The sequence below is a fragment of the Portunus trituberculatus genome, chromosome 36 (assembly GCF_017591435.1).
Source record: "Portunus trituberculatus isolate SZX2019 chromosome 36, ASM1759143v1, whole genome shotgun sequence".
Classification (NCBI taxonomy): domain Eukaryota; kingdom Metazoa; phylum Arthropoda; class Malacostraca; order Decapoda; family Portunidae; genus Portunus; species Portunus trituberculatus.
Window position 1 is genome coordinate 1,906,725 of NC_059290.1, and position 27,500 is coordinate 1,934,224.

General features: G+C 38.6%; 1 protein-coding gene across 4 annotated transcripts in view; it reads left to right on the forward strand.

The window, feature by feature from the left end:
* LOC123513538 (Down syndrome cell adhesion molecule homolog) overlaps nt 1-27,500 on the forward strand; it is a 75,150-nt gene that overhangs the window by 7,638 nt on the left and 40,012 nt on the right. For 2 of the 4 annotated variants that reach the window (XM_045270768.1, XM_045270770.1), the window contains exons 2-3: nt 10,905-11,615; nt 17,007-17,206. In XM_045270768.1, the coding sequence (XP_045126703.1) occupies nt 11,561-11,615; nt 17,007-17,206 (255 nt within the window). In that variant the 5' untranslated portion in view covers nt 10,905-11,560. Of the gene's footprint in view, nt 1-10,686; nt 11,616-17,006; nt 17,207-27,500 lie in introns of all 4 variants that reach the window. The other 2 variants (XM_045270769.1, XM_045270767.1) reach the window with 2 other exon arrangements.

Here is a 27,500-nt window from a genome sequence, read left to right on the forward strand (position 1 = left end):
TTTCACAATGCTCTGATCTCTTTTTTTTTTTTTTATTTCCCCATTTTTTTTTATCTTGTATTGCTTTATCATCAATTTTATCCTCTTTCCTCATTACTTTTCTTTCATCGTCTTTATTTATCCATTTTTTTTTCATGTCTCTGCATTTATCTTGTCTTCATTTCAGTTTCAGTTCATTTACATTCTGGTGTCGGTCACTTCACTGGTACTCCTTACATCTTTCATTCTTATCTTTATTTATTCACTCACATGTCTTTTTATTATCACTAACCTGCTTCGATATTTTTCTTCATTAATTTATTTTTCCTATCGTATTGTTTCACGACTCTGCCTTTACATTTATTCCCTGAACACATTTTCGTTTTGCTGTTTTCCCGTCGGCGTAGCATGTGCAATATTAAAATGTGGAATACTGCCTGACTCACTCTCCTCTGTCCTTTGATCTTTTGATTTTTGTTACACAATCCTTTCTTTCATCTGAATAAAAAGAAAGAAATGAAAAAAGGATAACACTGTATAAAGTAAACCTGAGAGAGAGAGAGAGAGAGAGAGAGAGAGAGAGAGAGAGAGAGAGAGAGAGAGAGAGAGAGAGAGAGAGAGAGAGAGAGAGAGAGAATCAACGTCACTGAACCTTTCCATTAATCTTCTTCAATTTTAAACATTCCTTCTTCTTCCTGATATATAATACAAAATCAATGAAATGCCTTACAGTTGCATATACTTTACTCACGTTCGTACATAGCAAATGAAGGAAGAGTTTTACGTCACTCTAGGAAATCAACTCTTAATTTACACTCGTTCGTACAAAAATAACAACAACAACCGAGATTTAGTAGACACAGAACCTTAACATTTCCGTACCTTCACCTTCTACGACCTTTACCTGAGCTAATGAAGTTCAACATACCAAAGTACTGTAGAAATATCCAATCCACGATGTTTTCTAACCTTGATACTTTTTCAAAAACAACACAAACCCTCGAAACTTAATACTTGAATATCAGACGAGCCTTTAATAGATCTTGTGCACATTTTCCATCAACACTAACTTATTCATAACTTTCTGAGCTAAGATTGCCTCTAATACTACACTTACGTAAAGAAAAAGGTAGGTTGATTTTTCTAAACTGATAGTGACACTGAACATATTTCCCATCAAAAATAACTTATTCATATCAATGTGTTAGAATTTAAACTCGATCTTATCTATGAAAATGTACTTTGAATACTTATACTTTATTCTCAAAAGGGTAAAATGATGAATCTCGAACGTATCTCCCATCAAAACTAACTTATTCTTATCAATATACTAAAATTCAAACTCAAGATTCTAAAATTCAAACTCAATCTTATGTATAAAATGTGTATGTACTTTTTTAAAAACTTATACTTAGTTATAAGAAGGGTAAAATGGTGAATCCAGGGTATATTTCCATAAAGACCAACGCATTCATATCATTGTGAACTAGAATTTAACCTCAATCTTATTCATGAAAAAAAAAAAAAAAAAAAAAAAAAAAATATATATATATATATATATATATATATATATATATATATATATATATATATATATATATATATATATATATATATATATATATATACTTTCAAAATCTATGCTTTATTCTCAGAAGGGTAAAATGTTGAATCTGGAACATATCTTCCGTCAAAAACAACTTGTTCATATCAAGATTCTAAAATTCAAACTCAATCTTATGTATGAAAATGTGTATGTACTTCCAAAACTTATACTAGATTATAAGAAAGGTAAAATAACAGATCCCAAACATAATTCCCATAAAAACAACTTATTCATATAATTCTGAACTGAAATCTAACCTCAATCTTATTCATAAAAAAAATATATATATGCACTTTCAAAATTTATACTTTGTTCTCAAAAGGGTAAAATGATGAATCCCGAACATATATCACACCAAAACCAACTTGTTCATATCAATATACTAAAATTTAACCTCCATCTTATTCGTAAAAAAAATATATATATGTACTTTCAAAACTTATACTTGATTATCAGAAAGGTAAAATAATTAATCTAGAACATATTTCCCATAAAAACCAACGCATTCATATCACTGTGAACTAAAATCTAAATTCAATCTTATGTATAAAAATGTGTATGTACTTCCCACTGTACTAAACTTTGACCCCTTCAGTACCACGGCTCGTTTTTACACTTATTCTACTGACTAATTGGTGATTTTATACGGCTACAGAAACTTATGTAGGGATTAAAATTGTGAATACTCTGACCGTTAATCTTCTGACCTCTACAGACCCTTCCTAATGCAAATAAAATCATCTAATAATACTTAAAAGTTAAGGTAAAAATGCGTCCCAGTACTGAAGGGATTAAACGCAATCATACATGTAGAAAAATTTATAAGTACCTTAAAAACTTATAATTGATTATCAGAAAGGTAAAACAATAGATTCCGAATACATATCCCAACAAAACCAACGCATTTCTAACATTTGGAGTTAAAATTCCACCTAATACTTCAGTAATGTATTAAAAAAGAACAGATTTCTTTTTCTTTTTTTTTGGGCAAAGTTGCATTCGTTTCAGGTATTCTTTACAGCTCAACACAATCCCTGGTCATTATTTTACACACACAGCGTAATTTTTTTTCTCTTTCATTCTGTTTTATTCTCAAATTTCGCCTAATTTACCATTACCGTGGGAATTATTTCATTAAGCCTTTACATTCCTCCTCGTGTGTGTGTGTGTGTGTGTGTGTGTGTGTGTGTGTGTGTGTGTGTGTGTGTGAGTGTGTGTGTGTGTTTCTTTTTATCTATCTTACGTTCCATCTTTTTTTTTTGCTTTTTTTATCTTTTTGTCCTTTATCTATGTCAGATATCCCATTAATGTGTAAATTATGCCATTACTTCACATCACTCCTCGTGTGAATGTCAAAGTATTTTTAATTCTCTCTCTCTCTCTCTCTCTCTCTCTCTCTCTCTCTCTCTCTCTCTCTCTCTCTCTCTCTCTCTGCTGTTGCGTTAGTCTATATTCTCTGAAATCTTTTCCTCTTTTTTTTCTAATCTTGCCTCATACTTTTAATTTTCTCACATTATCCATCAGTTTTTCCTTTATATTTATCATCTCGCTCTCTCATTTCCGAAGTTTTTACATTGCATTATTTTCTGTTATACATACTAGTTCGCTTTTGCAGATTTTTATTTTTCTCTTTTCCGAGGAGTTTTTATTGGCATCACTTTTTGTTTATCTTTTGAAACAAACTTGGTTCATATTTCTCTTCGTCTATTTTCTCCTTTTTTTCATCTTTCTTTTCTGTGCAGTTATTACTAGCATTACTTCCTCCATTTTTTTCGTTCCTTTTATTCTTTTGCTTTCATTTGCTTTCCCAGCAGTTATTATTATCATTACTATTATTATTATTATTATTATTATTATTATTATTACTATTATCATTATTATTATTATCATTGTTATTATCATTTCCTCTCTTTCTCTGTCATTTCTCTTATTCTCCGTTTTTTTGTTCAATCTTTTCCGAGCAGTTTTCAATGGTATTACTCCTTCTATTTGTCTCACTCCTCATATTCTCCTTTTATTCACCTCTCTTCCCGAACATTTATCACTGGTATTACTTCCTCTCCTCCTCTCATTCAACCTTGGTACACATTTCTCTTTCTCTAACAATTCTTTTTCCCTCACTATTTTTCCACGCACTTTTGCATTACGGCGGCGTGTAATTTCCGTGATCCACGCCTGACCCCATAACATGCTGACGGGTCACGCGATGAGGCCCAGAGAGGCGTTCTCCTGCGATGATTGCTTGTACTGGTGCTATTCATTCCCCCTCATGACGAATGGCCGAGCGTGATAGATGGAGTGTTGCACCGGCTGTCTTTTCAAGGAGATGCAACGTGTGTGTGTGTGTGTGTGTGTGTGTGTGTGTGTGTGTGTGTGTGTGTGTGTGTGTGTGTGTGTGTGTGTGTGTGTGTGTGTGTGTGTGTGTGTGTGTGTGTGTGTGTGTGTGTGTGTGTGTGTGTGTGTGTGTGTGTTGTAATACTAGATGTTTCTGTTTTTTGCTTTCTCCGTGTCTCTGTTCCCATTTCTCGTTTTCTATTTGTCCGTCTGTCTGTCTGTCTTTCCGTTATTTCTGTCTTTCTACTAATCTGAGTGTTTGTCTGTCTTTCTATTTGTAAATCTGTGTGTGTGTATGTATTGCTCTCTCTCTCTCTCTCTCTCTCTCTCTCTCTCTCTCTCTCTCTCTCTCTATTGGGTGCCTCAATTCAAATAAAACAAACGTCTATATAAAGTGATTTTTCCCCAAACCATTTCGTCCAGATAAAAAAAATCATTGTTTTTTCTCACAATCTAATTTCTAGTGTCGTTTGTTTTCATAGAATTTTTTTTTTATTTAGTTTCGTTCACACAAACTTTTTTCTTGTCATTCTTTTTAGCGCAGCGTTATACATACAAAAGACCGAAGTGAAATTCCTAAGAGAGAGAGAGAGAGAGAGAGAGAGAGAGAGAGAGAGAGAGAGAGAGAGAATGTGGGGGGGAGGGTGGCGGGGACATGGCAAACATCATAATCCTCCTTAATGAATAGAAACACAAACAGACACACACACACACACACACACACACACACACACACACACACACACACACACACACACACACACACACACACAATATTACAAACCAAGAATGGAAAACAACAATAATGTCAACAAAAATAAGAGAAAGAAAAATACAAAAAAAAAAAAAAAAAAAAGAGGAAAGAGCTAAGAAGGAAAGCAAACTCAAAATCTCAGTTTGGCAGATACGGAGAATCAGAACAAAGAGAGAACACACACACACACACACACACACACACACACACACACACACACACACACATCATATCCAAACGCAAAGAAAACAGAAATCATTAACGAGAGAGAATGTACAATAAACCATAGACAAACACACACACAAAAAAAAACAAAAAAACATGTACAATCGTGTTTCAGAGAGAGAGAGAGAGAGAGAGAGAGAGAGAGAGAGAGAGAGAGAGAGAGAGAGAGAGAGAAATTTAGCACGTAAGGGATGGAGGTTGAGGAGAAGTGACGTGAGGTGACTTGAGGTGGGATGGAGAGTTAAATCACCACTCGAGATAGAGAAAAGGACGTTGGAGGAGAGAGAAAGAGAGAGAGAGAGAGAGAGGGAGGGAGAGAGTGAAGGGATAAACTCAACAGAGGAGGATAAATTCAATAAGGATGAGTATAATTTCAAACCGTGATGGCGTAATAGGCTTTGGCAGATGTTCATTTGATAATCATTGTACGGGGAAAGTAGAGTGGACGAGAGAGAGAGAGAGAGAGAGAGAGAGAGAGAGAGAGAGAGAGAGAGAGAGAGAGAGAGAGAGAGAGCAGGTAGTAACTTGGGCTTGAATAGGGAGGGAGAAAAGGGGAGTTAATGAGCAAAAATGAGAGAGAGAGAGAGAGAGAGAGAGAGAGAGAGAGAGAGAGAGAGAGAGAGAGAGAGAGAGAGAGAGAATAAATGCGTATTCACCCCACTGTCAATTTTTTCCATTCCTGTCTATCTCTGCTTGTCTGTCCCTGTCTATTTGTCTGTCTATCTGTCTATGTCTATCTGTCCCCTGTCTTTCCATCTCTCTTTTCCTCTTGGCTTCCTTCCCCTCCCCTTTATCATCTCTTCTAATTATTCACTAATCTCGTTTCTCTTATGTCGCCTTCTCTTACTTTTTCCTCACTGTTTTTATTCTATTTTTCCTTTTACTAACATGACCACTAGTTCTCTACCTCCTTCCTCCTTCTCTTCATTCTGCTCTTCCTCACTGCCTTTTTACTCCTCTTCCTCTTCTCTCTCCTCGCCTTTCTTCACCTCATTTCCCAGCAAGACCTACACCATTTCGTGAATTCTATTGTTTACATTGCAAACTGGTCGAAACAAAAATTGAACGAAACAAAAGAGAATAATTCGATACACGTTGAATCGACCTCGTGCTTTGTATTCGATTTCAAATGTTTTCATCAAGTATTGAAAACTTTATCGAAAGAAAGAGCGAGAGAGAGAGAGAGAGAGAGAGAGAGAGAGAGAGAGAGAGAGAGAGAGAGAGAGAGAGAGAGAGAGAGAGAGAGAGAGAGAGAGAGAGAGTATTAAGGGTGTATTACTGGAAAGGATTAAAAGATCACCTTCACAAATTAATTTGAAAATGTCCCGAGATACGACCAATAACACAAAGCACTCACAAACACACCAACAGCGTCAGCAACAATAACAATAACAACATCAATAACAACAACCACAATAACGATGATAATGTTGAAACTACTACTACTACTACTACTACTACTACTACTACTACTACTACTACTGCTACTACTACTAATAATAATGACTAATAAAACGACATAAACAACAAAAACAGCAAAAATAACATCAACATTAACAACAAACAACGACAACAACAACAATAACAGTAATGATAATGTTGATGATAACAATAATGATAATGATGATAAGCAGTAAAACAACGTAAGTATAAAAAAAACATGATCAACAACAACAGCAACAAGTATATCACCATCAACAACAAACAACGACAAACAAAACAAAACAAAACAGCAACATCAACAACAACAAAGAAGTGGATTGAATTAAGCCCTCAGTAACAAGCCAGTGAAGCGATCAAAACACACCCCAAAAAAACAAACACACCAATTAAACAGATAAATCATTACAAACAATCAACACAGCAAACCGAACACCGAGGCCAAAACAAACACAAAACAACGAAATATTTCCTAAGACTTTTTTGCAGGGGATGAGACAAGTGGGCGGTGACATCCCCATCAAAAAGTGTAGGGAGTGCGTTCGTTTGCTCCACCTGGCGTTGACTTGGTCCGGGACGTTGAGCTTTGGCCAGGAATTCGGATTTGATTCCCGTCCGGGCCAGATTTTGTTGTCGCTGTTGCCAGATCGGCGAGACTTCTCTGTTAACAACGATTCAGCTTGGAAATACCACACTTGAAACTTTGCAATCTGCTTCAATATCACACAAACTAAGACTGCGTGGCCGTTCGTGTGTTCATTTCCATTATATCTGCTCCAGTGTCTTTGTCCTTCTCTGTCTCTATGTCTCTCTCTCTATTCATCCTATTCTTCCTTTATGGCTCTGTCTCTATCTGTCTTCTTATTTCTCTCTCTCTCTCTTTCTCTCCTCTTTCTGTTTATCCCATTCTTCCTTTCCTTCCGTCTATATTTGTACTTTTATTTCTGTGTCTTCCGTCTTATGTGTCCTTTATCTGTGTCTCGTTTTGTCCTCTGTGTCCTCCTCTCTCTCTGTTTATCCTATTCTCTCTCTCTCTCTCTCTCTCTCTCTCTCTCTCTCTCTCTCTCTATTGATCCTATACTTCCTTCCTTCTGTCTCCATCTGTCCTCTTACTTCTATGCCTTTTTTTTGTCCGGATTCTGTCTGTGTTTATTTTGTTATCCATTTTTTAACTGTCCTTTTCTATCCTCTATCCTGTTGTCTACTTGTCCTCTCTGTATGCATTTATTTTATTTTATTACTCTTAACTTCTCCTTTTGTTTACTTCGCTCCCTCCTCCATTCCGTCTATTTTGTTCTGTACTGTGTTCCGCCTGCCTGTCTACCTGTCCCACTGTCCCTGGTCTGTATATACTACTGTTTATTCTCCCTGTCCATCTAACTACTTCACTCTCTCCTCTATTCTGTCAATTTTACTTTTATTCTACTGTTTTCATATACCTCCTGCCTGTCCACTTGTTCCGCTGTCCCTGTCTACACGCAGTACTGCTTATTCTGCCTTTCCATGTAATTACTTCGCTCCCTCCTCCATTTCGTATCAAGTTCTTGCTTTAAACGTCTCTGTCGAGTGATAATTAATCCTGACCCGATGGCTTGATGCCTTAATTAGCCGTTTACAGGTGGAGGCACGTTCTGATTGGGTAGTAGCGGCAGGTGAAGGTGTTTCCACGCTGATGGAGATGCTACCGACAGCCTTCCGGTAATGAGTTTAAGCGAGACTCCAGTTTAGTGAGACTTGCCTGGTTTATGAGACTCCTTTCCCTCCGTGTCTTCTGTTCGGCTCCTTTGCTTGGTTCAGTGTTCTTTTTCACTCTTTTTCAACTTTTTCTTGGTTTATTATTAAGCGAGACTCCAGTTTAGTGAGACTTGCCTGGTTTATGAGACTCCCTTCCTCCGTGTCTTCTGTTCGGCTCCTTTGCTTGCTTCAGTGTTCTTTTTCACTCTTTTTCAACTTTTTCTTGTTTTTTTTTTTTATCTTATTTAATTTAGTTTATTTCTTATTTTCTTTCATGAGTTTTTTTGTTAAGGTTTCGCTTGCCGCAGTTTTTTTTAAGTGGTTTCACATTATTATTTTTGAGGTTTGTGTTTATTTTCTTTTTTTTTGGGTTCATGAATGCTTTGTTTGTTTTGGTTTGCTTTCCTCAGTGTTTGTTTTCAGTGGTGTTACATTTTTTTTTTTTCATTTTGGTTGAAGTGTTTTTCCTTTCGTCTTGGTTCGAGGGACTCTTTTCATTTGTTCATTTCCACACTTTTTTTTCTTTTCTTTTTTTTTCTTTTTTTTTTGACTAATTTTTTTTTTCTTATTTTTTTCTTTTACTTTTTTTTATCTTTTCCTTTTTGTCTTTTACTTTTTTGTCTTTCTTGTCTTCTTTTTCTTTCTTTTACTTGATTGAAGGACTTTTTCGTTGTATTCTTTAATTTTTTTCTATTTTCCACTTTCTTTTTTTTATTTCAGATTTTCTTTCTTTGTTTATTCATTTGAGTTTATTTTAGCTCAGGGTTCTTGTTTTTTGCTCATTTATTCATTCTTTTGTTGTTGCTGTCTTTCTTATTTACGAACCTCACTTCTTTCCTTCTCTTTGGATTAATTTATTTTATTCCAAGAGTTTATTTTTTTTTCCACTTTCATTTTCAAACTTATTTTTTTTTCTTGAACGTTTTTTTTTCCGTGTTTCATTTTTTGTGACAGTTCTATTCTACTTTTTTTTTATTGTTTTGCAAGTGAATATCTATTTCATGTCTATTTAAATTGGAAGATATGGGCATTTTATTGGAAAAGAGGTCATTTTCTTACTTCGCTCTTTTCTCATTAATTTCTTATTCTTATTACTTTTCATTTCCTTGCTATAACTTTCTCACTTTCATTATTCATTCATACTTCTGTACATTGTTTGAAATTCCTCATGAAGATTTTAGTTATCTTTGATCCTTTACTTGGTTTTCCTCGGTTCTATTACATGCGTTTGTTTATGTTCAATGTAGCATATAGCATTCTTATGTAATTATAATCTTCATCATCTATTTCTATTCAATATTACAATGTCTCTGGTAACTTCTTTTTTTGGTTTCCATTTTGTATCTTGACATTCGTTTAAATATTTCACTGCTCTGGTCGTCTTTTGGGAACACTGAGAGGAGATTGGACTGATAAACTGTAGAGAGAGAGAGAGAGAGAGAGAGAGAGAGAGAGAGAGAGAGAGAGAGAGAGAGAGAGAGAGAGAGAGAGAGAGAGAGAGAGAGATATATATCGTAGTCTCTATGCCACAGAACTTGTCAACATGCTTTATTATAAAAAAAAGAAAAAAAGAGCCAGTCTGAAGAGTTGCACTGCATTGTGGGAAAAATTTGCAGTCATGAAAGGGTTAATGTTAGTTTATCGTCACTTTAATGGTTACTTTTATCATAAGATTTTATTTCTAAAGGTTATTTACACTTCTATCTTTTGCTTTATTAAATGTTATTGCAATTCATGAACTTTTTAAAACATTTTCCTCACACAGAGCTTCGGTTTATTTTGAGCAGGATTCTTTTCGCTGTTCATTTTTAATTAACACGACGAATGAAACGAGCGTTCGCGATGCGCTTGTTCTATTTTTTTTTCTTTCGCTTCCATTTGTCATCACGATGTTTATTTATTTAAGCGTGACTTCGTTAGCGGCAATTATTTATACTTCCCTTTATTGCTATGTGGAATAGGAGGTGTTTTTAGCGCCCAGCAATTCTAGTTTTTAATAGTTTTACCATTGTTGCTTTATCCGCGAGAATAAATGATTTTTCAAAAGTGTACAAAATAAAGTGTTTATCCAACGACACTTTTTACATTCTTTTCGTCTCTCTTTTATCTATCCCTTGTTCCTCTTTCATTTTCTCTTATATATTTTGCTGTTTCTCTATCCACTGCAATGAATATTACTAAAACTGCAAAAAAAAAATCTATGTTTATATATTATTTTTTTTATTAATATTTGTCTCACGTTTATTTATTCGTCCTTTTTTCCTTCATCCCACTTTCAGTTTCATCAGTGTTCCTCTATTCGCCACAACAAAGATTTCCTTATTTACACATAATCGTATGTTTCTCCAATATCTTCCCTTTTCTTTCATCGTCTTTGTCCTCCCTTTATCTCTCCCTTCTTTATTTTCATCTCCTTTTACATTCAGCATTATCTTCCATTACAAATCCGCTAATTCTTTCATTTTATATCAGTTCATTACAATAAACGTTCCCAAAGTTAAGAATAGAAAAGAAATAAGTAAAATCACAATGTTTATCCAATCTTCCCTGCTTATTTTCTTTCATCTCCTTTGCCTCCCCTTTATCTCTCCTTCTTCCCTTCCCTCATTTCCAGGTCCTCCTTTTTCTCTATCTCTCTCCTGACACTCCTCCCTCCAATCCTCTTCCTTCTTGCTCCGTGTCACATTTCTCTCCCCCACTGCCTCTCCTCCGCCGTTCCTCCTTACCTCCCTTCATCCCCCTCCTCTGCTCTTTACCTCTTCTCTTCGCTTCTATCGCGCCCTTCCCCGCCTCGCTTCCAGTATCCTCTTGTCCAATCATCTTATCAAACAGTGATGACGTAAGAGGGAAGGAGACGCCCACGACCAATCAGGTGTCTTCTCTTATCGGACAGAGGACAGGCATTCGTTGAGTCGGATTTCAGAGCGGATATATACGGATTCTGCGCCGGATGAGGGGACGAAAACAAAGAAAGACCGGAAATATTTGAGTAAGAGAAAACGAAGGGAAAATTATGTCTGATGATGAACGAAGCTTAACGAAAACTTTCATACGAAGGTGAAAAAAGTGAGAAAGATTGGAAAAAAAGTGGGAAATTAAGACCAAGAGTGATTCCCAAGCGCAGTGTCGAGTGAAAATTTGAACTGGAAAAAAGAGGAAGAACAAGAAAGATGAAAAATGTGAAGGGATGATTTTTTTGTGTGATACGCTTCACATCACGACCTAACCCAAAGACGAGAGAGAGAGAGAGAGAGAGAGAGAGAGAGAGAGAGAGAGAGAGAGAGAGAGAGAAAGATTAAGATAGAAAGGTCAAAAGTGGACATTAATATCTTTTACCAGAGAGAGAGAGAGAGAGAGAGAGAGAGAGAGAGAGAGAGAGAGAGAGAGAGAGAGAGAATCACAAGTCGACATAAAATAACTAACGAGATACTAACCTGGACGAAGAGAAGCCGGATTTGACCCAGCATACCTGACTCGTGGCCTTCACCATGCTGGGTCAAAGGTCATTCACGTGCCCCATCTTCCTGCTCGTCGTCTGCATCGGTAAGTAAGCAACCACGCAAGGAAATATAACCCAGTATTGATTTGAACCTTAATACTGTTACTCTCTCTCTCTCTCTCTCTCTCTCTCTCTTGTTCTCATTACGTTTGTGTCTCTTGGGGATATAAACCTGTTATTATTTTTCTTCAATGTTGCCTATTCATCTTTTCATTATGTTATGTCTCTTCCTGTTCTTTTGTTTCATTGTTGTCCTGTGTTCTCATTTTCTCATTCAATTATATGCTTCTCTCTCTCTCTCTCTCTCTCTCTCTCTCTCTCTCTCTCTCTCTCAATAATTTCTTTATATTGTTTTTCTCTATTTTAATATCAGAAGTCGATTCTATGTTCGCTTACTTTCCCTCCTCCTCTTTTTAAGCTTTACTCTTTCGCCCTTGCTGCGTAACCTCAGTTTTCTACCTAGACATCTGCTACCTCCACCCCTCTCCCTCTCTCTCTCTCTCTCTCTCTCTCTCTCTCTCTCTCTTCAGCACAATGTATGCCTCTGAAAATGACCATATAAATATTTTTTCCCTTGGTTGTGGAGCAAAGAGGAAAACAGGAGGGAAAAAAACGTTTACTTATATATACTTTTTTGTTTTAGGTAACAAATTCAGCCTCGTCCTTGTTCCTCCAGATATTCATTGCTCGTTTTTTGTTGCCCACTTCCTCTTCCTCCTTTAGTACCTCCTATGTCTGCCTGCCTTGTCTGTCTGTCTGTGTGTACGTGTGTGAGTTTTCAGAAATTTCTTACTGTTTTTATTTCTCTTTCCTTTAGTAGTCTCTCTCTCTCTCTCTCTCTCTCTCTCTCTCTCTCTCTCTCTCTCTCTCTCTCTCTCTCTCTCTCTCTCCAATATCTGCAGTAAGCAAACATTCACAACTAGCATTAGCAACCACCACCACATACCAAAATTCTTACTGCCCACTACCACCACCACCTCCACCACCATCACCACCACCACCACCGCATCACCATATCCCCCGCACCAACACTGGACTCACCACCACCACCACTACTGCCAGAGAGAGAGAGAGAGAGAGAGAGAGAGAGAGAGCTTTCACACACACACACACACACACAAAGAGGAATGTATAGTTAAAAAAGTTTTGCGTCTGTACTTTCTCTCACATGAAACTAACTCTATCTTTCTTCATCTGGAACTAACGCGTACACCACCACCAGCACCACCACCATCACCACCACCACCACCACCAGAGCCGCCGCCAAGCCACTACGGGTCAATTAGTTCGTAAAATAGTCCTTTTCCCGGAGCTTTTTATATCTCCTAATTGCTTGGCGGTGTTTACTCAAGGTAGGAAGAACCGAGCCTTACCTACAAACGGGCTCCTTGGAAACCTGAGTGGAGGAATTAAAGAGTGAAGAGACTGGGATAGAAAGAGAGAGGGAAAAAAAGGTGAGGGGAATGCCAAGAATCTAAGCGTGACGTAATTTTGTTGATCTTCTTTCTTTCACCGGCTGGGAAAAGTGAAAAAGTGTGAAGTGTACACAGGAACATCTGAAGACCATGAGCCGGTGAGGGAGGTTGCAGGAAGCCGGTAAAGTCTATAGGCCTATATGAGAGGAAGGCCCTGCATGCCTATATCCACCCCATCCTACCCACACACACACCCACACATACACACACACACACACACACACACACACACACACACACACACACACACACACACACACACACACACACAGGCATGGAAGAGATGGCAGCGGCAGAGTAGGAGGAATAGGAAGAGGGAGGAGGAGGAGGAGGAGGAGGAGGAGGAGGAGGAGGAGGAGGAGGAGGAGGACACAAAAACTAGAGAACAAGAAGTGGGAGGATGAAAAGTGAAATAAAAGTGGAAGAAAAAAAAAAGGCAACATCCACGCATCCATACACACACACAGACACACACACACACACACACACACACACACACACACACACACACACACCACACTCGGTTAGGCAAATGCTTGCATGTGTTTATATCCACACTGGAAATTGCTATGGCTCTCTCTCTCACTCTCTCTCTCTCTCTCTCTCTCTCTCTCTCTCTCTCTCTCTCTCTCTCTCTCTCTCTCTCTCTCTCATTTGCCAGCCCTAACAACCCATGACCAGCCAGAGGGATTCCAGCAGCCCCGCCGCATCACGTTGGTGCAAATATTAGTTGTTTTCCATCTGATCGTTCCTCCGTGTGCCATTACTAAGACATCAGGGAAACTTATTCACTTCATTCCGTCCTTTATTTGCTGCTGAAAGACTGATAGATAGATAGATAGAGAGTGAGACAGAGAAGAGACTGAAAGCGTATAGGAAGACTCAAAACGTAGGAGGAGGAAACGGAAAGTGAAGTGTGCCAAAAAGATTTTCTCCGTTTTATGCTTCCTTCTGTCCTGTGCTCTTCATAGTTTCCCTTGGTTTTATTTATTTAACGTAGGTCACGATGGTGGTGGTTAAGGGTGGTGTGTGTGTGTGTGTGTGTGTGTGTGTGTGTGTGTGTGTGTGTGTGTGTGTTTTTCATTTTTTTCTTCCACTTTTATTTCACTTTTCATCCTCCCACTTCTTGTTCTCTAGTTTGTGTGTCCTCCTTCTCCTCCTCCTCCTCCTCCTCCTCCTCCTCCTCCTCCTCTCCTCTTCCTCCTATTCTTCCTACTCTGCCGCTACCATCTCTTCCATCTCCTCCTCCTCCTCCTACTACTACTACTAAAACACCTCTTTTTGCTCTTCCTTTATTTTCTATTCTTTTTCTTTCTTTGTTCGTTCATTCTCTCTCTCTCTCTCTCTCTCTCTCTCTCTCTCTCTCTCTCTCTCTCTCTCTCTCTCTCTCTGCACTTACACGTCAAATATGCCCCCAACCAACACTTTTACACTCGGTTCAACAAGGAGTTAACAACATGAACGAATACAAGGGAAGCGAGCAAACATCTTGAACAAACATATCATAGAAGCAAACACAGCAGAAAGGTATGGTCTCGCTTCCCAATACCAGCCATGAAGGTGGATTTTACCTAGAAATAAAGCACCACCACCATAGCCACCACCACCACTACCACCTTGATATTATTCACTACACAGACGTCTATATCTCTGCCACTATCAATGCATTCACGAAAATGTCATCTAACCTCTTCAGTATCAGGACGCGTTTCCATATTCATTCTGCTTACTATTTAGTGATTTTATACAGCTTCAGCCACTCATGTGTGGGATTAAAATAGTGAAAACTGTGGCCATTAGTCTTCTGACCTCCATAGACTCTTACTAATGTCCAAAAAATGGTCTAATTACATCCAAACCTCACGGCAAAAATGTGTCCCAGTTCTGAGGGGGTTAAAACTCCAAACAACTTGAAGTATAGCTTGTTGAATTGTCTTTTAAAACCACAATAACTTCCACTTGGTCTTGATGAAATGCAAAAGTTTGATAATACGAACCCTCGTGTAACCTGTATCATTGTTATTAAGGTAATAGGCATGTATTATCACCACGAGAACCATTACTGATACTGACGCTACTTATATCATTACTTGGGCCCTTAGCAAGATTAGTATTGCTCCATTTGCCACGGAAACTATCCCTATTATCGATAACAATATTTACATTATCAAGAAAGAAACTGATATTCCTAACCACGGCTACAAATACCCATAGAATTATTACCGCCAACATTCCCTTATCTACCACTACAAGACTAGAACAATACAACTGCCACGTTAAAAACAACAACAGCAACAATAACAGAGGAACGATAGCAACAACAATAACAATAACAACAAGAACAGCAGTAACAATAAAAAAGCATTCGTGTAGCGAGAAGCGGACTTTAATCTGCTGGACTTTGTGGAACTTCAAGGAAACACACACACACACACACACACAGACACACACGAGATTGAGGGACAGAGAGTACCCTTGCAAACTTAATACAATTTTCCTTTTAGTTTGCGTACGTGTGTTCGTTCCCACGTCACACAGTACGAATGTATGTATGTATATGCATGGATGTATATATATATATATATCTGTCTTAGAGGCGCAGGGGAAGCGGTTGTAACCACGCTATGGATGAGGCAACTTGATGTCCAATATAAACAAACATGTGACCAAGTTATAATTGCGTAACGTTTCTCTCTCTCTCTCTCTCTCTCTCTCTCTCTCTCTCTCTCTCTCTCTCTCTCTCTCTCTCTCTCTCTCTCTCTCTCTCTCTCTCTCTCTCTCTCAGTGTGTGGGTGGGTGTGGGCGCATGAACGATAATATGACGGGATTAAAATTCACGACAGGATAAATAAGAGAGAAGGAGAGAGAGAACTGTCAGACACTCACACGCAATCTCAACTTGAACCAAAACTTATGGCTAGTTTCATTAAAAATAATAACTCTCTCTCTCTCTCTCTCTCTCTCTCTCTCTCTCTCTCTCTCTCTCTCTCTCTCCCAACTTTATCCATTTCTCCCATTGTCTGTTTCTTTTTCTTCATTAACTTCCTCCTTTCTTCCTTCCATTTATTCCTCCTCCTCCTCCTCCTCCTCCTCCATTTCTTTCCTCTTGCCTTTTTCTTCTGTCATCCCTTTCCCTCCCCCATCTCCCTCCTCTCTTTCTCTCTCTCTCTCTCTCTCTCTCTCTCTCTCTCTCTCTCTCTCTCTCTCTTCCCTGCATGTAATATCTATATTCTTATTAATTTACAACTTTCACAACGTTTGCATAGATTACAGTCCGAGTCTACATCACTGTTATTTGTGGCTGTCACTCTTACTTAACTCTCACAGTCACGTATTTTCCCAGTAGCACAGCAGACATGGAAATTCACGTCACCTCTACATAACACACGAGTTCGTACTGCATCGAACACTACACTCATTTCCTCTCATTTTTCTTAGTGTAACCTAACCTAAATACAGTCACGTCTCTTCCCAGTAACAAAGGAAAGGCGGATATTGAAGTTACTTTTTACATGAGACACTAATCTGTAGTGAATGGTAACACTGTTCTCATTTTCTGCCAATTTTTCCAAACCTTACCTTACCTTACTATACCAAAGCTAACTGAAGTCAAGTCTCTATTGTTGTAGGCAAGTATACACATAATATGAAATTCAAACTACTTTTACATAACACACATAATTTCGTTCTGCATGTAACACTGCTCTCATTTCCTCCATTCTTTTCTTAACCTCACCCAACCTAACCGTGGAAATTCAACATAATACTATGATATTTAAACTAATTTTACATAACACATAATTTCGGTCTGCATGTAAGACTACTCTAATTTCCTCCACTCTTTTTCTAACCTCACTCAACCTGACCGTGGAAATTGAATCTACCTCTTTATGATACACCACTAAGCACATGAACACCTAACCTGAATCAACATAACCTCCACTTTTTTCCTGCTTCCAGACAAACCATCACTCGTGGACACCAAAGTGCGCATTGACCCAAGGCGAAATGACCTCAAGGTTCCGATCCCCGTGCCCATGGCCTCCCCCACGCCTGACCCCGGGCCGCACATCGTGGAGGACTCGCCGAAATATGTGGTGGCAGCGGTGGGATCACCTGCCTATGTTCCCTGCAAGACTCGGAGCATTGGGTCAAAATCGGTGAGCGTATGAATTTGATGTGTTTTGCTTCATATTTATTATTATCATTATTATTATTATTATTATTATTTTTTATTATTATTATTTTTACTATTGCTTTAACTACTATTATGAGACACTACTAATTACCGAGTAAGAAAATAGTAAATTACAAACTGTTAAAGAGAGAGAGAGAGAGAGAGAGAGAGAGAGAGAGAGAGAGAGAGAGAGAGAGAGAGAGAGAGAGAGAGAGAGAGAGAGAGAGAGAGAGAGAGAGAGAGAGAGAGAGAGAGAGAGAGAGAGAGAGAGAGAGAGAGAGAGACACACACACACACACACACACACACACACACACACACACACACACTCCTTAGCCTTGATAGGTAGTGGAAGTCGTAAGTCACCTGCTACGTAATTAGGGGACCATGGATCACACCTGGTCTAAGAGCCTATTAATTCCGGGCGTGAGGGGCCAGGTGATCAGCGTGTTTGCGCCTACACACACGCACACGCACACACACACACACACACACACACACACACACACACACACACACACACATCCTGAATTGAACTCGTCTCCATTTTAGTTATTTATTTTCTTTCTTTTATTTCTTAACTTCTGGTAGTGAGACAAGAGTGTGTTTATTTTATTTCTTTTATTTTCTAATGTTCAAGTTTGGCTCCCGTCACATATGAGCGAGAGAGAGAGAGAGAGAGAGAGAGAGAGAGAGAGAGAGAGAGAGAGAGAGAGAGAGAGAGAGAGAGAGGCAACATTACGACTTTCATTAATTGACTTCACAAAAATAACAACTTCCTCTGTGTGTGTGTGTGTGTGTGTGTGTGTGTGTGTGTGTGTGTGTGTGTGTGTGTGTGTACGTGCGTGTACGTGTACGTGCGTGTACGTGTACGTGTACGTGCGTGTAACCGCATCAAAGATTTAGCACAATTCAATTTGCAAAACATTATTAACTTTACTTTGTCTTGCCATCACTGTCTCTCTCTCTCTCTCTCTCTCTCTCTCTCTCTCTCTCTCTCTCTCTCTCTCTCTCTCTCTCTCTCTCTCTCTCTCACTCCCGTCTCCCCCACAAACTTTTTTTTTTCATCCCTTTTTTCCTTTACTTTTTTTTTTTCCCGCAGTACTGTTGAACAAAGGTAACTTAATCGCTCTTGGCGTGAGAATAATAACTTCTTTTTTACATCATCGCTCCTTTTCTTTCCTCAGGCTACAGATGATTAAAGGCCAGAGATCTTTTCCTGGGCGCGTTTTGCTGTACGAGCGAATCTCATCATTTTGTACTTTTCCGCTAATTTCTTACTGACGAGGACCGAAAAAAAGAGGAAAGTGGAAGAAAACTCAAGCATATTTTCTTCATTTTTTTCTTTTCTCTCGCTGGTAATTACTCGGGACAAGATAACATACAAACGAGGTGCATTTCTTCTGGTAGGTTTGCGAGTCGTAATGAGAGAGAGAGAGAGAGAGAGAGAGAGAGAGAGAGAGAGAGAGAGAGAGAGAGAGAGAGAGAGAGAGAGAGAGAGAGAGAGAGAGTGTGTGTGTGTGTGTGTGTGTGTGTGTGTGTGTGTGTGTGTGTGTGTGTGCGTGTGCGTGTGTGTGCATGCGTGTGTAGCATTTCATCTCCGTCACGTGTCTCGCTAAATAAACAAAGACACGTCAGCAAGATTACATCACACTCACATTACTACTGAGATAAATTTCTTACTAAGCCATTTTCTGAGTAACCGAGAGTCGTACATTCCAATTCCCGCCATACGTTTAATTATATCAATACTTAGAACTATTTTTACCATAACTTTTGGGTATTGTTCAACGTTTTCTTTGTGCATTAGAAAGGGTCTATGGCGGTCAGACGATTAACAGCCAGAGTCCTTACTATTTTAATCCCCAAAAATTTCTGAAGCTATATAAAATCGCCAAATAGTACCGGCAGGGTACTGAAGGTGTTAATTATTCGTATATCGCGACACAGAACAGGTGAAATTCAGGCACGTGTTCTCATTAGTTACTGAAGTGAAGGCGATCATATCATATCTTGCGTTGGGCGGTAGCGAGGTTGTGAGTGGCAGGATGCGTTGAAATCAAGGAAGAATGCTTAAAATTAAGGTACACTGTGTTTGGATGCGAGGGTTGAGATGCTGCCATTACAGACAACTGGTGTTTTGCTGTCAAAGGTTTTCGTCTCATATTCGCCTTGTTATTTCGCTTGTCTTGTTTCTGGTCTGATTATGTTCCTCTTCCTATCACTCGCTTCGTTGGTCTGTCTTTTCGTCTTTCCTTTCGTTGATAAATCAGTTAGTATTTCCAATGCCACTCTGCTCAATTTCTTTTTCTTTCCTCTAAAAATATATTCTCTTAGGAATACATCACGTGCTCACCGAATATTTCCCTTCCTTAGCTGACATTTCAGAAACCATTACCACTCATAATTTTCACCACTCAGCTTTATCATTATTATCACGGCCACCATCATCATCATTTTCACTGCCAACACCAACACTATCACCATTTCCACAGCCACCATCACCATTACCACAGCTATTATTGCCATCGCCATTACCAGAACCACCATCGCCATCGCCATCACCATCATCACAAACACCGTCACCATCATGTCTTCAGCACCAAGCCGCGTTGACAATAAGATATCACGTGACTTATGGAACTTTCACGCTTTCTTTGCGTGTGAGAAAAAAGATATATACATAAACTCAGGTGATAAACTTTCTTTTCCTTCCTTTGTTTTTATCTTTGTTCTTTTAGTTATGTGTCAGTTACATGATTTATGTTTAGAATTTTTGCTCCCTTTACGTGTTGAAAAAAAATGACTTTAGTACGACAAACTTTTCTCTTTTTTATTCTTTATTTCATGTCCTTGCCTTGAGAGTTATCATAACAACATCATTTCTTTAATCTTCGCTTTTCTTTAGAAGTCAACAGCATGTTAGGTTTTTTTTTTTATCAATTTTCTCTTTGACAGTTATTGATAAGGTCCGTTTTTTTTAGTTTTCCGTAGAAAGTCACGAGGATAAGATGTCTTTTTATTAATCTCTCTGAAAAACACAGAGGTATGATTATTTGCTTTCATTTGAAGTTTTTTTTCCGTAAAGGATGTGGAATAATCTACTTTTAAATAATTGTCGCTTAAAAGTCATCAAAATAATAAAATTTCTTTTTGGTTCCTTTGAAAATTTACAATTCTTTGTTTCTTCTTTCCATCTATGTTCCCCATTTGAGACTCGCCGGGATAAGACTGTGTATGTTATTCCTTCGTTTTCCTTTACTGAATATCAAAATAATGAATTTTAGTTGTTTTGGAATCATGTTCTTATCTATTAATTTACTTACTTGTATATTTATTTTTCATCAATGTTCTCCCACAAACTTCACGTTTGTTCCTTCTTTTAAAGTCACACAGATTAAACTTTAAGTTCTCTCCTTGAAAATCGCCACGAGTTCCTTTCATTTCACAAGGTTTCTTTATTTAACCTTTTCTATTTCCCGTCACATTTAAAAGTCACCAAGATAAGTGACGAATATTTTTTCAACAGTTTGCGCTTTGAGATTCACCAGAGTTCGGTTTAATGAAAGGAAGCTTTTCAATGTAACCAAGGCAAGATTCTATCTTCCATTATATATCAAAGTCACAAAGATAAAGTATCAGCGCTCTCCACCATTCTTTGCTTTTGAAGTCACTAGAAGTTTTTTTTACCGACAAAAATTTCTTAATTTAACCGAAACATTTTCTATAATCTTATCTAACGAAATCTCGTAATTCAACTAAAACTGTATTTCATAACACCTCTAAAATATTAGGAGTTCAAGATTCAATATTGTTTTCACCAGCTTTCGGTGAGTAAGTCAGCGAGAGTGGAGTCAGTGGTGTGCAGGAGGGCGGCGTGCTGGTGACACACGGCGGGCGCCACTCACCGCCCCGAGGAAAGCAGAGCGCGAGGTGGCGTGTGATCCTGATTTTTACACTGCATTACATTACCACAGAATTATGCAAATACCGGGCGAGCAGGAATATGCTTTACACGCCGCCAAATTAATTCCTTCTCTCTCTCTCTCTCTCTCTCTCTCTCTCTCTCTCTCTCTCTCTCTCTCATGTTTTATTAGATATTGATTCCTGTTTTATTTACTTTGTCTCGGTCATAATTCACACCTGAGTTACGACACACACACACACACACACACACACACACACACACACACACGCACGCTGCACGCCACGCACATGAACAGGGTGAGCGAGTGCGGTACAATAACTTTTCCGATACTGACCAGCTGTTGCGGATAAGATAGCACTCATTTTACGATCGGCCGTCCACCTTCCATTCCGGTGTAATGCTGTCGCGGGGAACGGTGTCTGTCTGGCACTAAGCGACGGGAAACACGGATGGGAAAAAAGAAAGAATGGATTTTCCTTTACCTTCATGACGTCTCGAGGTGGCAGCCGGGCGTCGCCATGCCCCCTCGCCTGCCAGACCCACGATGCTTGGCTGTTTTGACCTGGAAAAAAAGGAGAATTCATTCATTTTTTCTTTTAAGGTGAAAGAAAAAAATGTTCTGGGATTTTTCTTAATTTGTGAAAAGGAAAGAATGTTTTTTGTCTTGAAAAAAAGTATTCATTGATTTTTTTTATTAATTAATTTAGATTTTATTTTTCTGAGAAAATAAGACAATATTCAGCGTGGTTTTTCTGGACCTGTGAGAAGAAAAGACATGGATTATTCTGATGATAATGGAAGAAAAAATCAGCACGTATTTCCTCAGTTTATTTTGATATTAGAATAACGAAGGTTGTTCATGAGATGGCGAGTAGTTCTTATTTCAATGTAGTTTATTTGATCTGCAAGAAGATTTATGAAGTGCAATTCGGGTTTTGAAGATACAATGATGAATCTTGAAATAACAGCGGGCTTTTCATCTTTATATACAGAAACAGCAAGAAATATTTTTCTTTTCTAAAAAAAAAATGAAATATTCAACTTTAAATTTATAGAAAATAGTCAAGAAAAAAAAAAACTTCCGATAAAAAGTTACTTCACCTCAGAGCGATTGAGAAGATAGATTGACACGCGACAAAAGATGGTGTGGAAATTTTCTATTGTTCTTGATTGCTGTCTCTTCTCACTCCTAATGCTTGACAGGAATCCAGAATGACACATTGATTTGTCTGGGAGAAGGTGTCGTCTTGTCTGGCCATTCTGTGTTGCTCCGCTGTCCGTGACTTGACGTGGCGTGTATCGTTACTGTGTGCGCTTCATTCCTTCATCAATCAGGGCCCAGCAACCCTTTAAGTCAGATACGCGACAGGTCAACGCTACAAGTACAGTTCCCACGAATCGCGATAACAGTGCTGGCGTGTTTGAAGGAATGACTCTCAGAAGGTGATTTTATTTCCTCCTGCCTGCCTTTAATTGCAATCAGTGATAAATGCAGGTGATGTTTAATTTCTACACTATAATTGGAAACTGGCCAGAGAATAGCAAAGCGTGAACGTGTCTCGCCAATTTTCAACTATCACGATGACTATATATACTCTTAAAAATATCATGTAACTTTCGACAAGAAGAAAATATTTAACAGTGAATTTTCTGGAATAAGCTGTAAAGTAAAAATGAAACCCATGAAAGTGACTTGACTTTAATGTATTATCGAAGAGAGAGAGAGAGAGAGAGAGAGAGAGAGAGAGAGAGAGAGAGAGAGAGAGAGAGAGAGAGAGAGAGAGAAGAGGAGATGAAGAACCAGCATTATATTTCTCTGACGCTTCGATTATCGCTCTTCACTCTCCTTGAAGAGATCACCAATCGAACTAAGACCATTAGAGAAATGAAGTGGCTCCTCCCTCATCCCTTGTTCTCTCACTACTAACTTCCATCGGAGCTTTAGCTGGTACAATATTGGCCTCCATTAAATATTCATGCACGAGAAACGCAGATATTTGTCACCGATAAAAAAAAAAAAAAAAAACACGTTAATTGATGAGATGCCTAATTACAGCTTTCATAAAATCCCTCCACAATTCTGAGAGCAATGACAGTAATATGAAAGTAATGATATTTGCAAGTATTTTTCCCGAGTATTACAATTAAAGGTTTGAGTTAAAGGGCGGACGTCAGAGCACAAGGAGTGAGACAGAGGGATGAAAAATGGACAATACATCTTTAGTTTTTATTCCTCGACGACAGAATGGCCATCAATACCATCTGAAATATCACCCATCGCGTTCCTGTGACGGGAGAGTGACAATGGGACGGGAATATTATAAAAAACAACTTTTCCACGAAGCTACGAAAGAATATGTAGCTCAGACTCAAACCCTTAACTTTCTTTAAAATATTCTCTCATTTGAAATATTAAATACACCTTTGATTTCTACAGACGAGGAGTGACAGCCCCTACCGCTTATTTCTCAACACCACACACACACACACACACACACACACACACACACACACACACACACACACACACACACACACACACACACACACACACACACACAAACCCACACATATATAAACGTCAACAGTATGTCCGGGGTAATTCTCTATCGCATTTCACAGGAAACAAAAGTGAATCCAGCGCGCCACCTGCATTAGGGAAGATACAAAACAAACACGGCGATATTTTGTCATTCATTCATTCATCCAGTCAGTCAGTGAGACAGTGAGTGTGGCGGCGGCGACATGGGAAAGGAATAATTTGATCTATTATGGAAGAGTATATATTCTTAAACCACAGACGCGTATCAATACAAAACAAAACTAATTATACACTTTGTTGGAGTGAGAAATACAATTAATTAATACAAGAAGAATGAAAACACACATTTTTGCGGGTCATCTGAACCTGTAGGAGGAATACAAAAATTATACACAAATAACGTCAATGGATGAGATACAGCAACACACAGACACACAACACACACACACACACACACACACACACACACACACACACACACCGGCCCGGTAGCTCAGTGGTTAGAGCGCTGGCTTCACAAACCAGAGGACTGGGGTTCGATTCCCCGGCCGGGTGGAGATATTTGGGTGTGTATCCTTTCACGTGTAGCCCCTGTTCACCTAGCAGTGAGTAGGTAAGGGATGTAAATGTGACCTTGTTGTCCCGGTGTGTGGTGTGTGCCTGGTCTCAGACCTATCCGAAGATCGGAAATAATGAGCTCTGAGCTCGTTCCGTAGGGTAACGTCTGGCTGTCTCGTCAGAGACCGCAGCAGATCAAACAGTGAACACACACACACATATCTAGCAGGTCATCTGAGGCTGCAGGAGGATGAGGAACGAACTCTATTATGCAAGAGTATATATGCTCAAACCACAGACGCGTATCAATACAGAACAAAACTAATGACACACTGTATTGGAAGAAACAATTAATTAAAATAAAAAAAATGAAAACGCACATCCTTACCGGTCGTCCGGGGCTGCAGGAGAAAAACAAAACTAATTGTACACAAGTAACATCAGTGCAATAGATATAAGTAACTAGAAAAAAAGTCAAACACACACACACACACACACACATACACACACACACACACACACACACACACACACACACACACACACACACACACATCTTGCAGGTCATCTAAGGCTGCAGGAGTAAGAGAAGCGAACATGTGGCTGGAAACGAGTCACTACATCAGCAATCATACACGTAATTACTAGAGGGTTGATAATTGGCGGGGTAATCAGAGGACTGTGAGTAACGCGGACTGTATAGCGTTTCAAATTTCAGCCTGTCGGAGCGCGCCAAATTCCCCCCTCGCACCCCTTGCCGTTTTATGGGGTTGGCGGCGCAGCAAACTACAAACCACAGCAGCGGGAAAAACATTTGGTGTGCAGAGCTAATGTGCTGCCGGCCTCAAACACGACAGCATTAACTTGCATGTATTTTTCCCCCATTTACAGTTGCAAAGTAGGGATTTACGTCCTGTATAATGGCAGCTGGATTGATATTTGGCATGCGATAATACAGTTTTTTTTTCAGCGAGTCGAAATTTAGTCTATGTTATTACTAAAAAGGGTTGGAAAGAGAGAGAGAGAGAGAGAGAGAGAGAGAGAGAGAGAGAGAGAGAGAGAGATGTATGTTTCATGAAAATAAATGTTTTCGTAATCAATTTTAGCTTAAAAGGAACACTAATGGTGGTATTACTGTTATGATGATGGTGATTATTATTATTATTATTATTATTATTATTATTATTATTATTATTATTAATAGTTGTAGTAGTAGTAGTAGTAGTAGTATCATTTACATTATTATCATTTTCATTATCATTATTATTATTAGCATTATTACTATGATAATCGGTCGTAGTAATAGTAGCAGTATCATTATTAATATCATTGATAGTAATAGTAGTAGTAGTAACTATGACAACAGGAGGAACAGTAACAACAACAGCTACTAGTACTACAACAACTACTACTACCACTACTACTATTATAACTAATATAATATTATAACCACCACTACTACTACTACTACTGCTACTATTACTTCTACTACTACTACTACTAAATCAACAACAAATTTCCCACACAGAACAATTCCAGCACGTCCCGCCTCTTATCCATGAAAATAAAAATAAGGAAAAAAAAATTGTAGACTTTTGCTTCAGTAACACAAAACTAACAATTTGAAGCTAATTACCGCGCCATTAGTAGTTGAGTAGCGTGTTTACCTGGTTACCTGAGCAGCGAGACCCTTCCCTACCTCCGTGGTACAGTGGAACCATGCGTGCTTTGGGGTCCGAGGGGTCGCCAAGCGCACGAGTTCGAATCCTGTCCACGGTCCGAGTGTGGGTTGGGCTTCCTCACTCGGGGCAAAGGTTTCCTAGCGGGTGGGCTTTCAGATAGGAGGTACCACAAAAAGTATTGCCTTTAGCCCAGAAATTACCGTGAAAAGCCCACATGGTATTAAAAAAAATGATTACCTGTGCCTATCAGTAAACCAAGTGAATTATTTGCTTCCTGTGTGAACGAAACATTACCAGCGTGGCCGAGAACTATTCAATACTACTCATTCACTCATCGGTGGTTTCTCGTAGTGTTTCGCGTCGTTTTATGATTTTATAAGGGAATGTTAATTTTTGCTTTCGCTCCATCAATTCTTTTCCCTTTTTTCTTTCGTATCCGGATTATGATTATTTAGTATAAAACCATTTACTCCTCAACAGTCGCATTGTCTCGTTTTATTTTGCAATTCTATCAGAGAATGTTCATCTTTTTCTCTCAATTAATTAGTCTTCTATTTTTCCTAAGCACAGTAATTATGTGACAAGTTTTGATATAATTTCCTTCTTCAGTCCCTTTTATCATTTTGCGATTAAGTTTGCCCACATGAATAACGTTGCTTTAAGAAGTTGTCTGTTTAATGGGTAATGATTATGTACGGTTTTTTCTGTATCGTCGTGAAGGGTGAGAGGACAAACAAAGCGACAAAGAACAGTGTAGCGCATCAGTCGCACTTAATGAAGCTATGGCGGGTAATGCAAAGTGGAGGTAATGGAATCAAGTCACCTCAACAACTTCCTGGAATTGAATGATGCAGAAAAATACCGCGATAACTTTCCGAGACATTCACGTGACTCTCTTAAAATTGAACGAGGAAAGGAAGATACAAGTGTGTGAACAGCCTCACTAACTCCCTAACTGAGGAAGAAAGAAGGAAAGATGCGTAATAAAAACACCAGAAAATATGGGATCTGTATTAGGCACTGGAAAAAAATGAAGAAAATAGAAAACTCCATTCTGCAACGAGAAAAGGAAGATACAAGTATGTGAATCACCTCGCCCCAGTAACTCCCCAAATTGAGGGAAAAAAAAGAAGCAGAGATGCGTAATAAAAAACACTAGAAAAATTGTCATCTGTATAAGGCACTAAAAAAAAAATGATAGAAAAGGAAGATACAAATGTGTGAACCGCCTCACTAACTCCCTACCTGAGGAAAAAAGAAGCAAAGATGAGTAATAAAAAACACCAGAAAAAATGTCATCTGTATAAGGGACTGAAAAAAAAAAAAAAATAGAAAACTCCATTCTGCAACTTTTAAAAGACAACAATTGAAAAGAATCGCTCTCAAACAAGCAGTACGCCATGAAACGACCATAAAAACTTCACAGGACAAAGCCACACCTGCTCTCCACACCTGCACACTTCCACACCTTGGCTATCTTGCATCTCAATGACCTACCTCGGCGCCTGGGTCATACTGGGTTACGGTGGGAGGGGGAAGGGATAGGGAGGATCATCAAGACATCAGC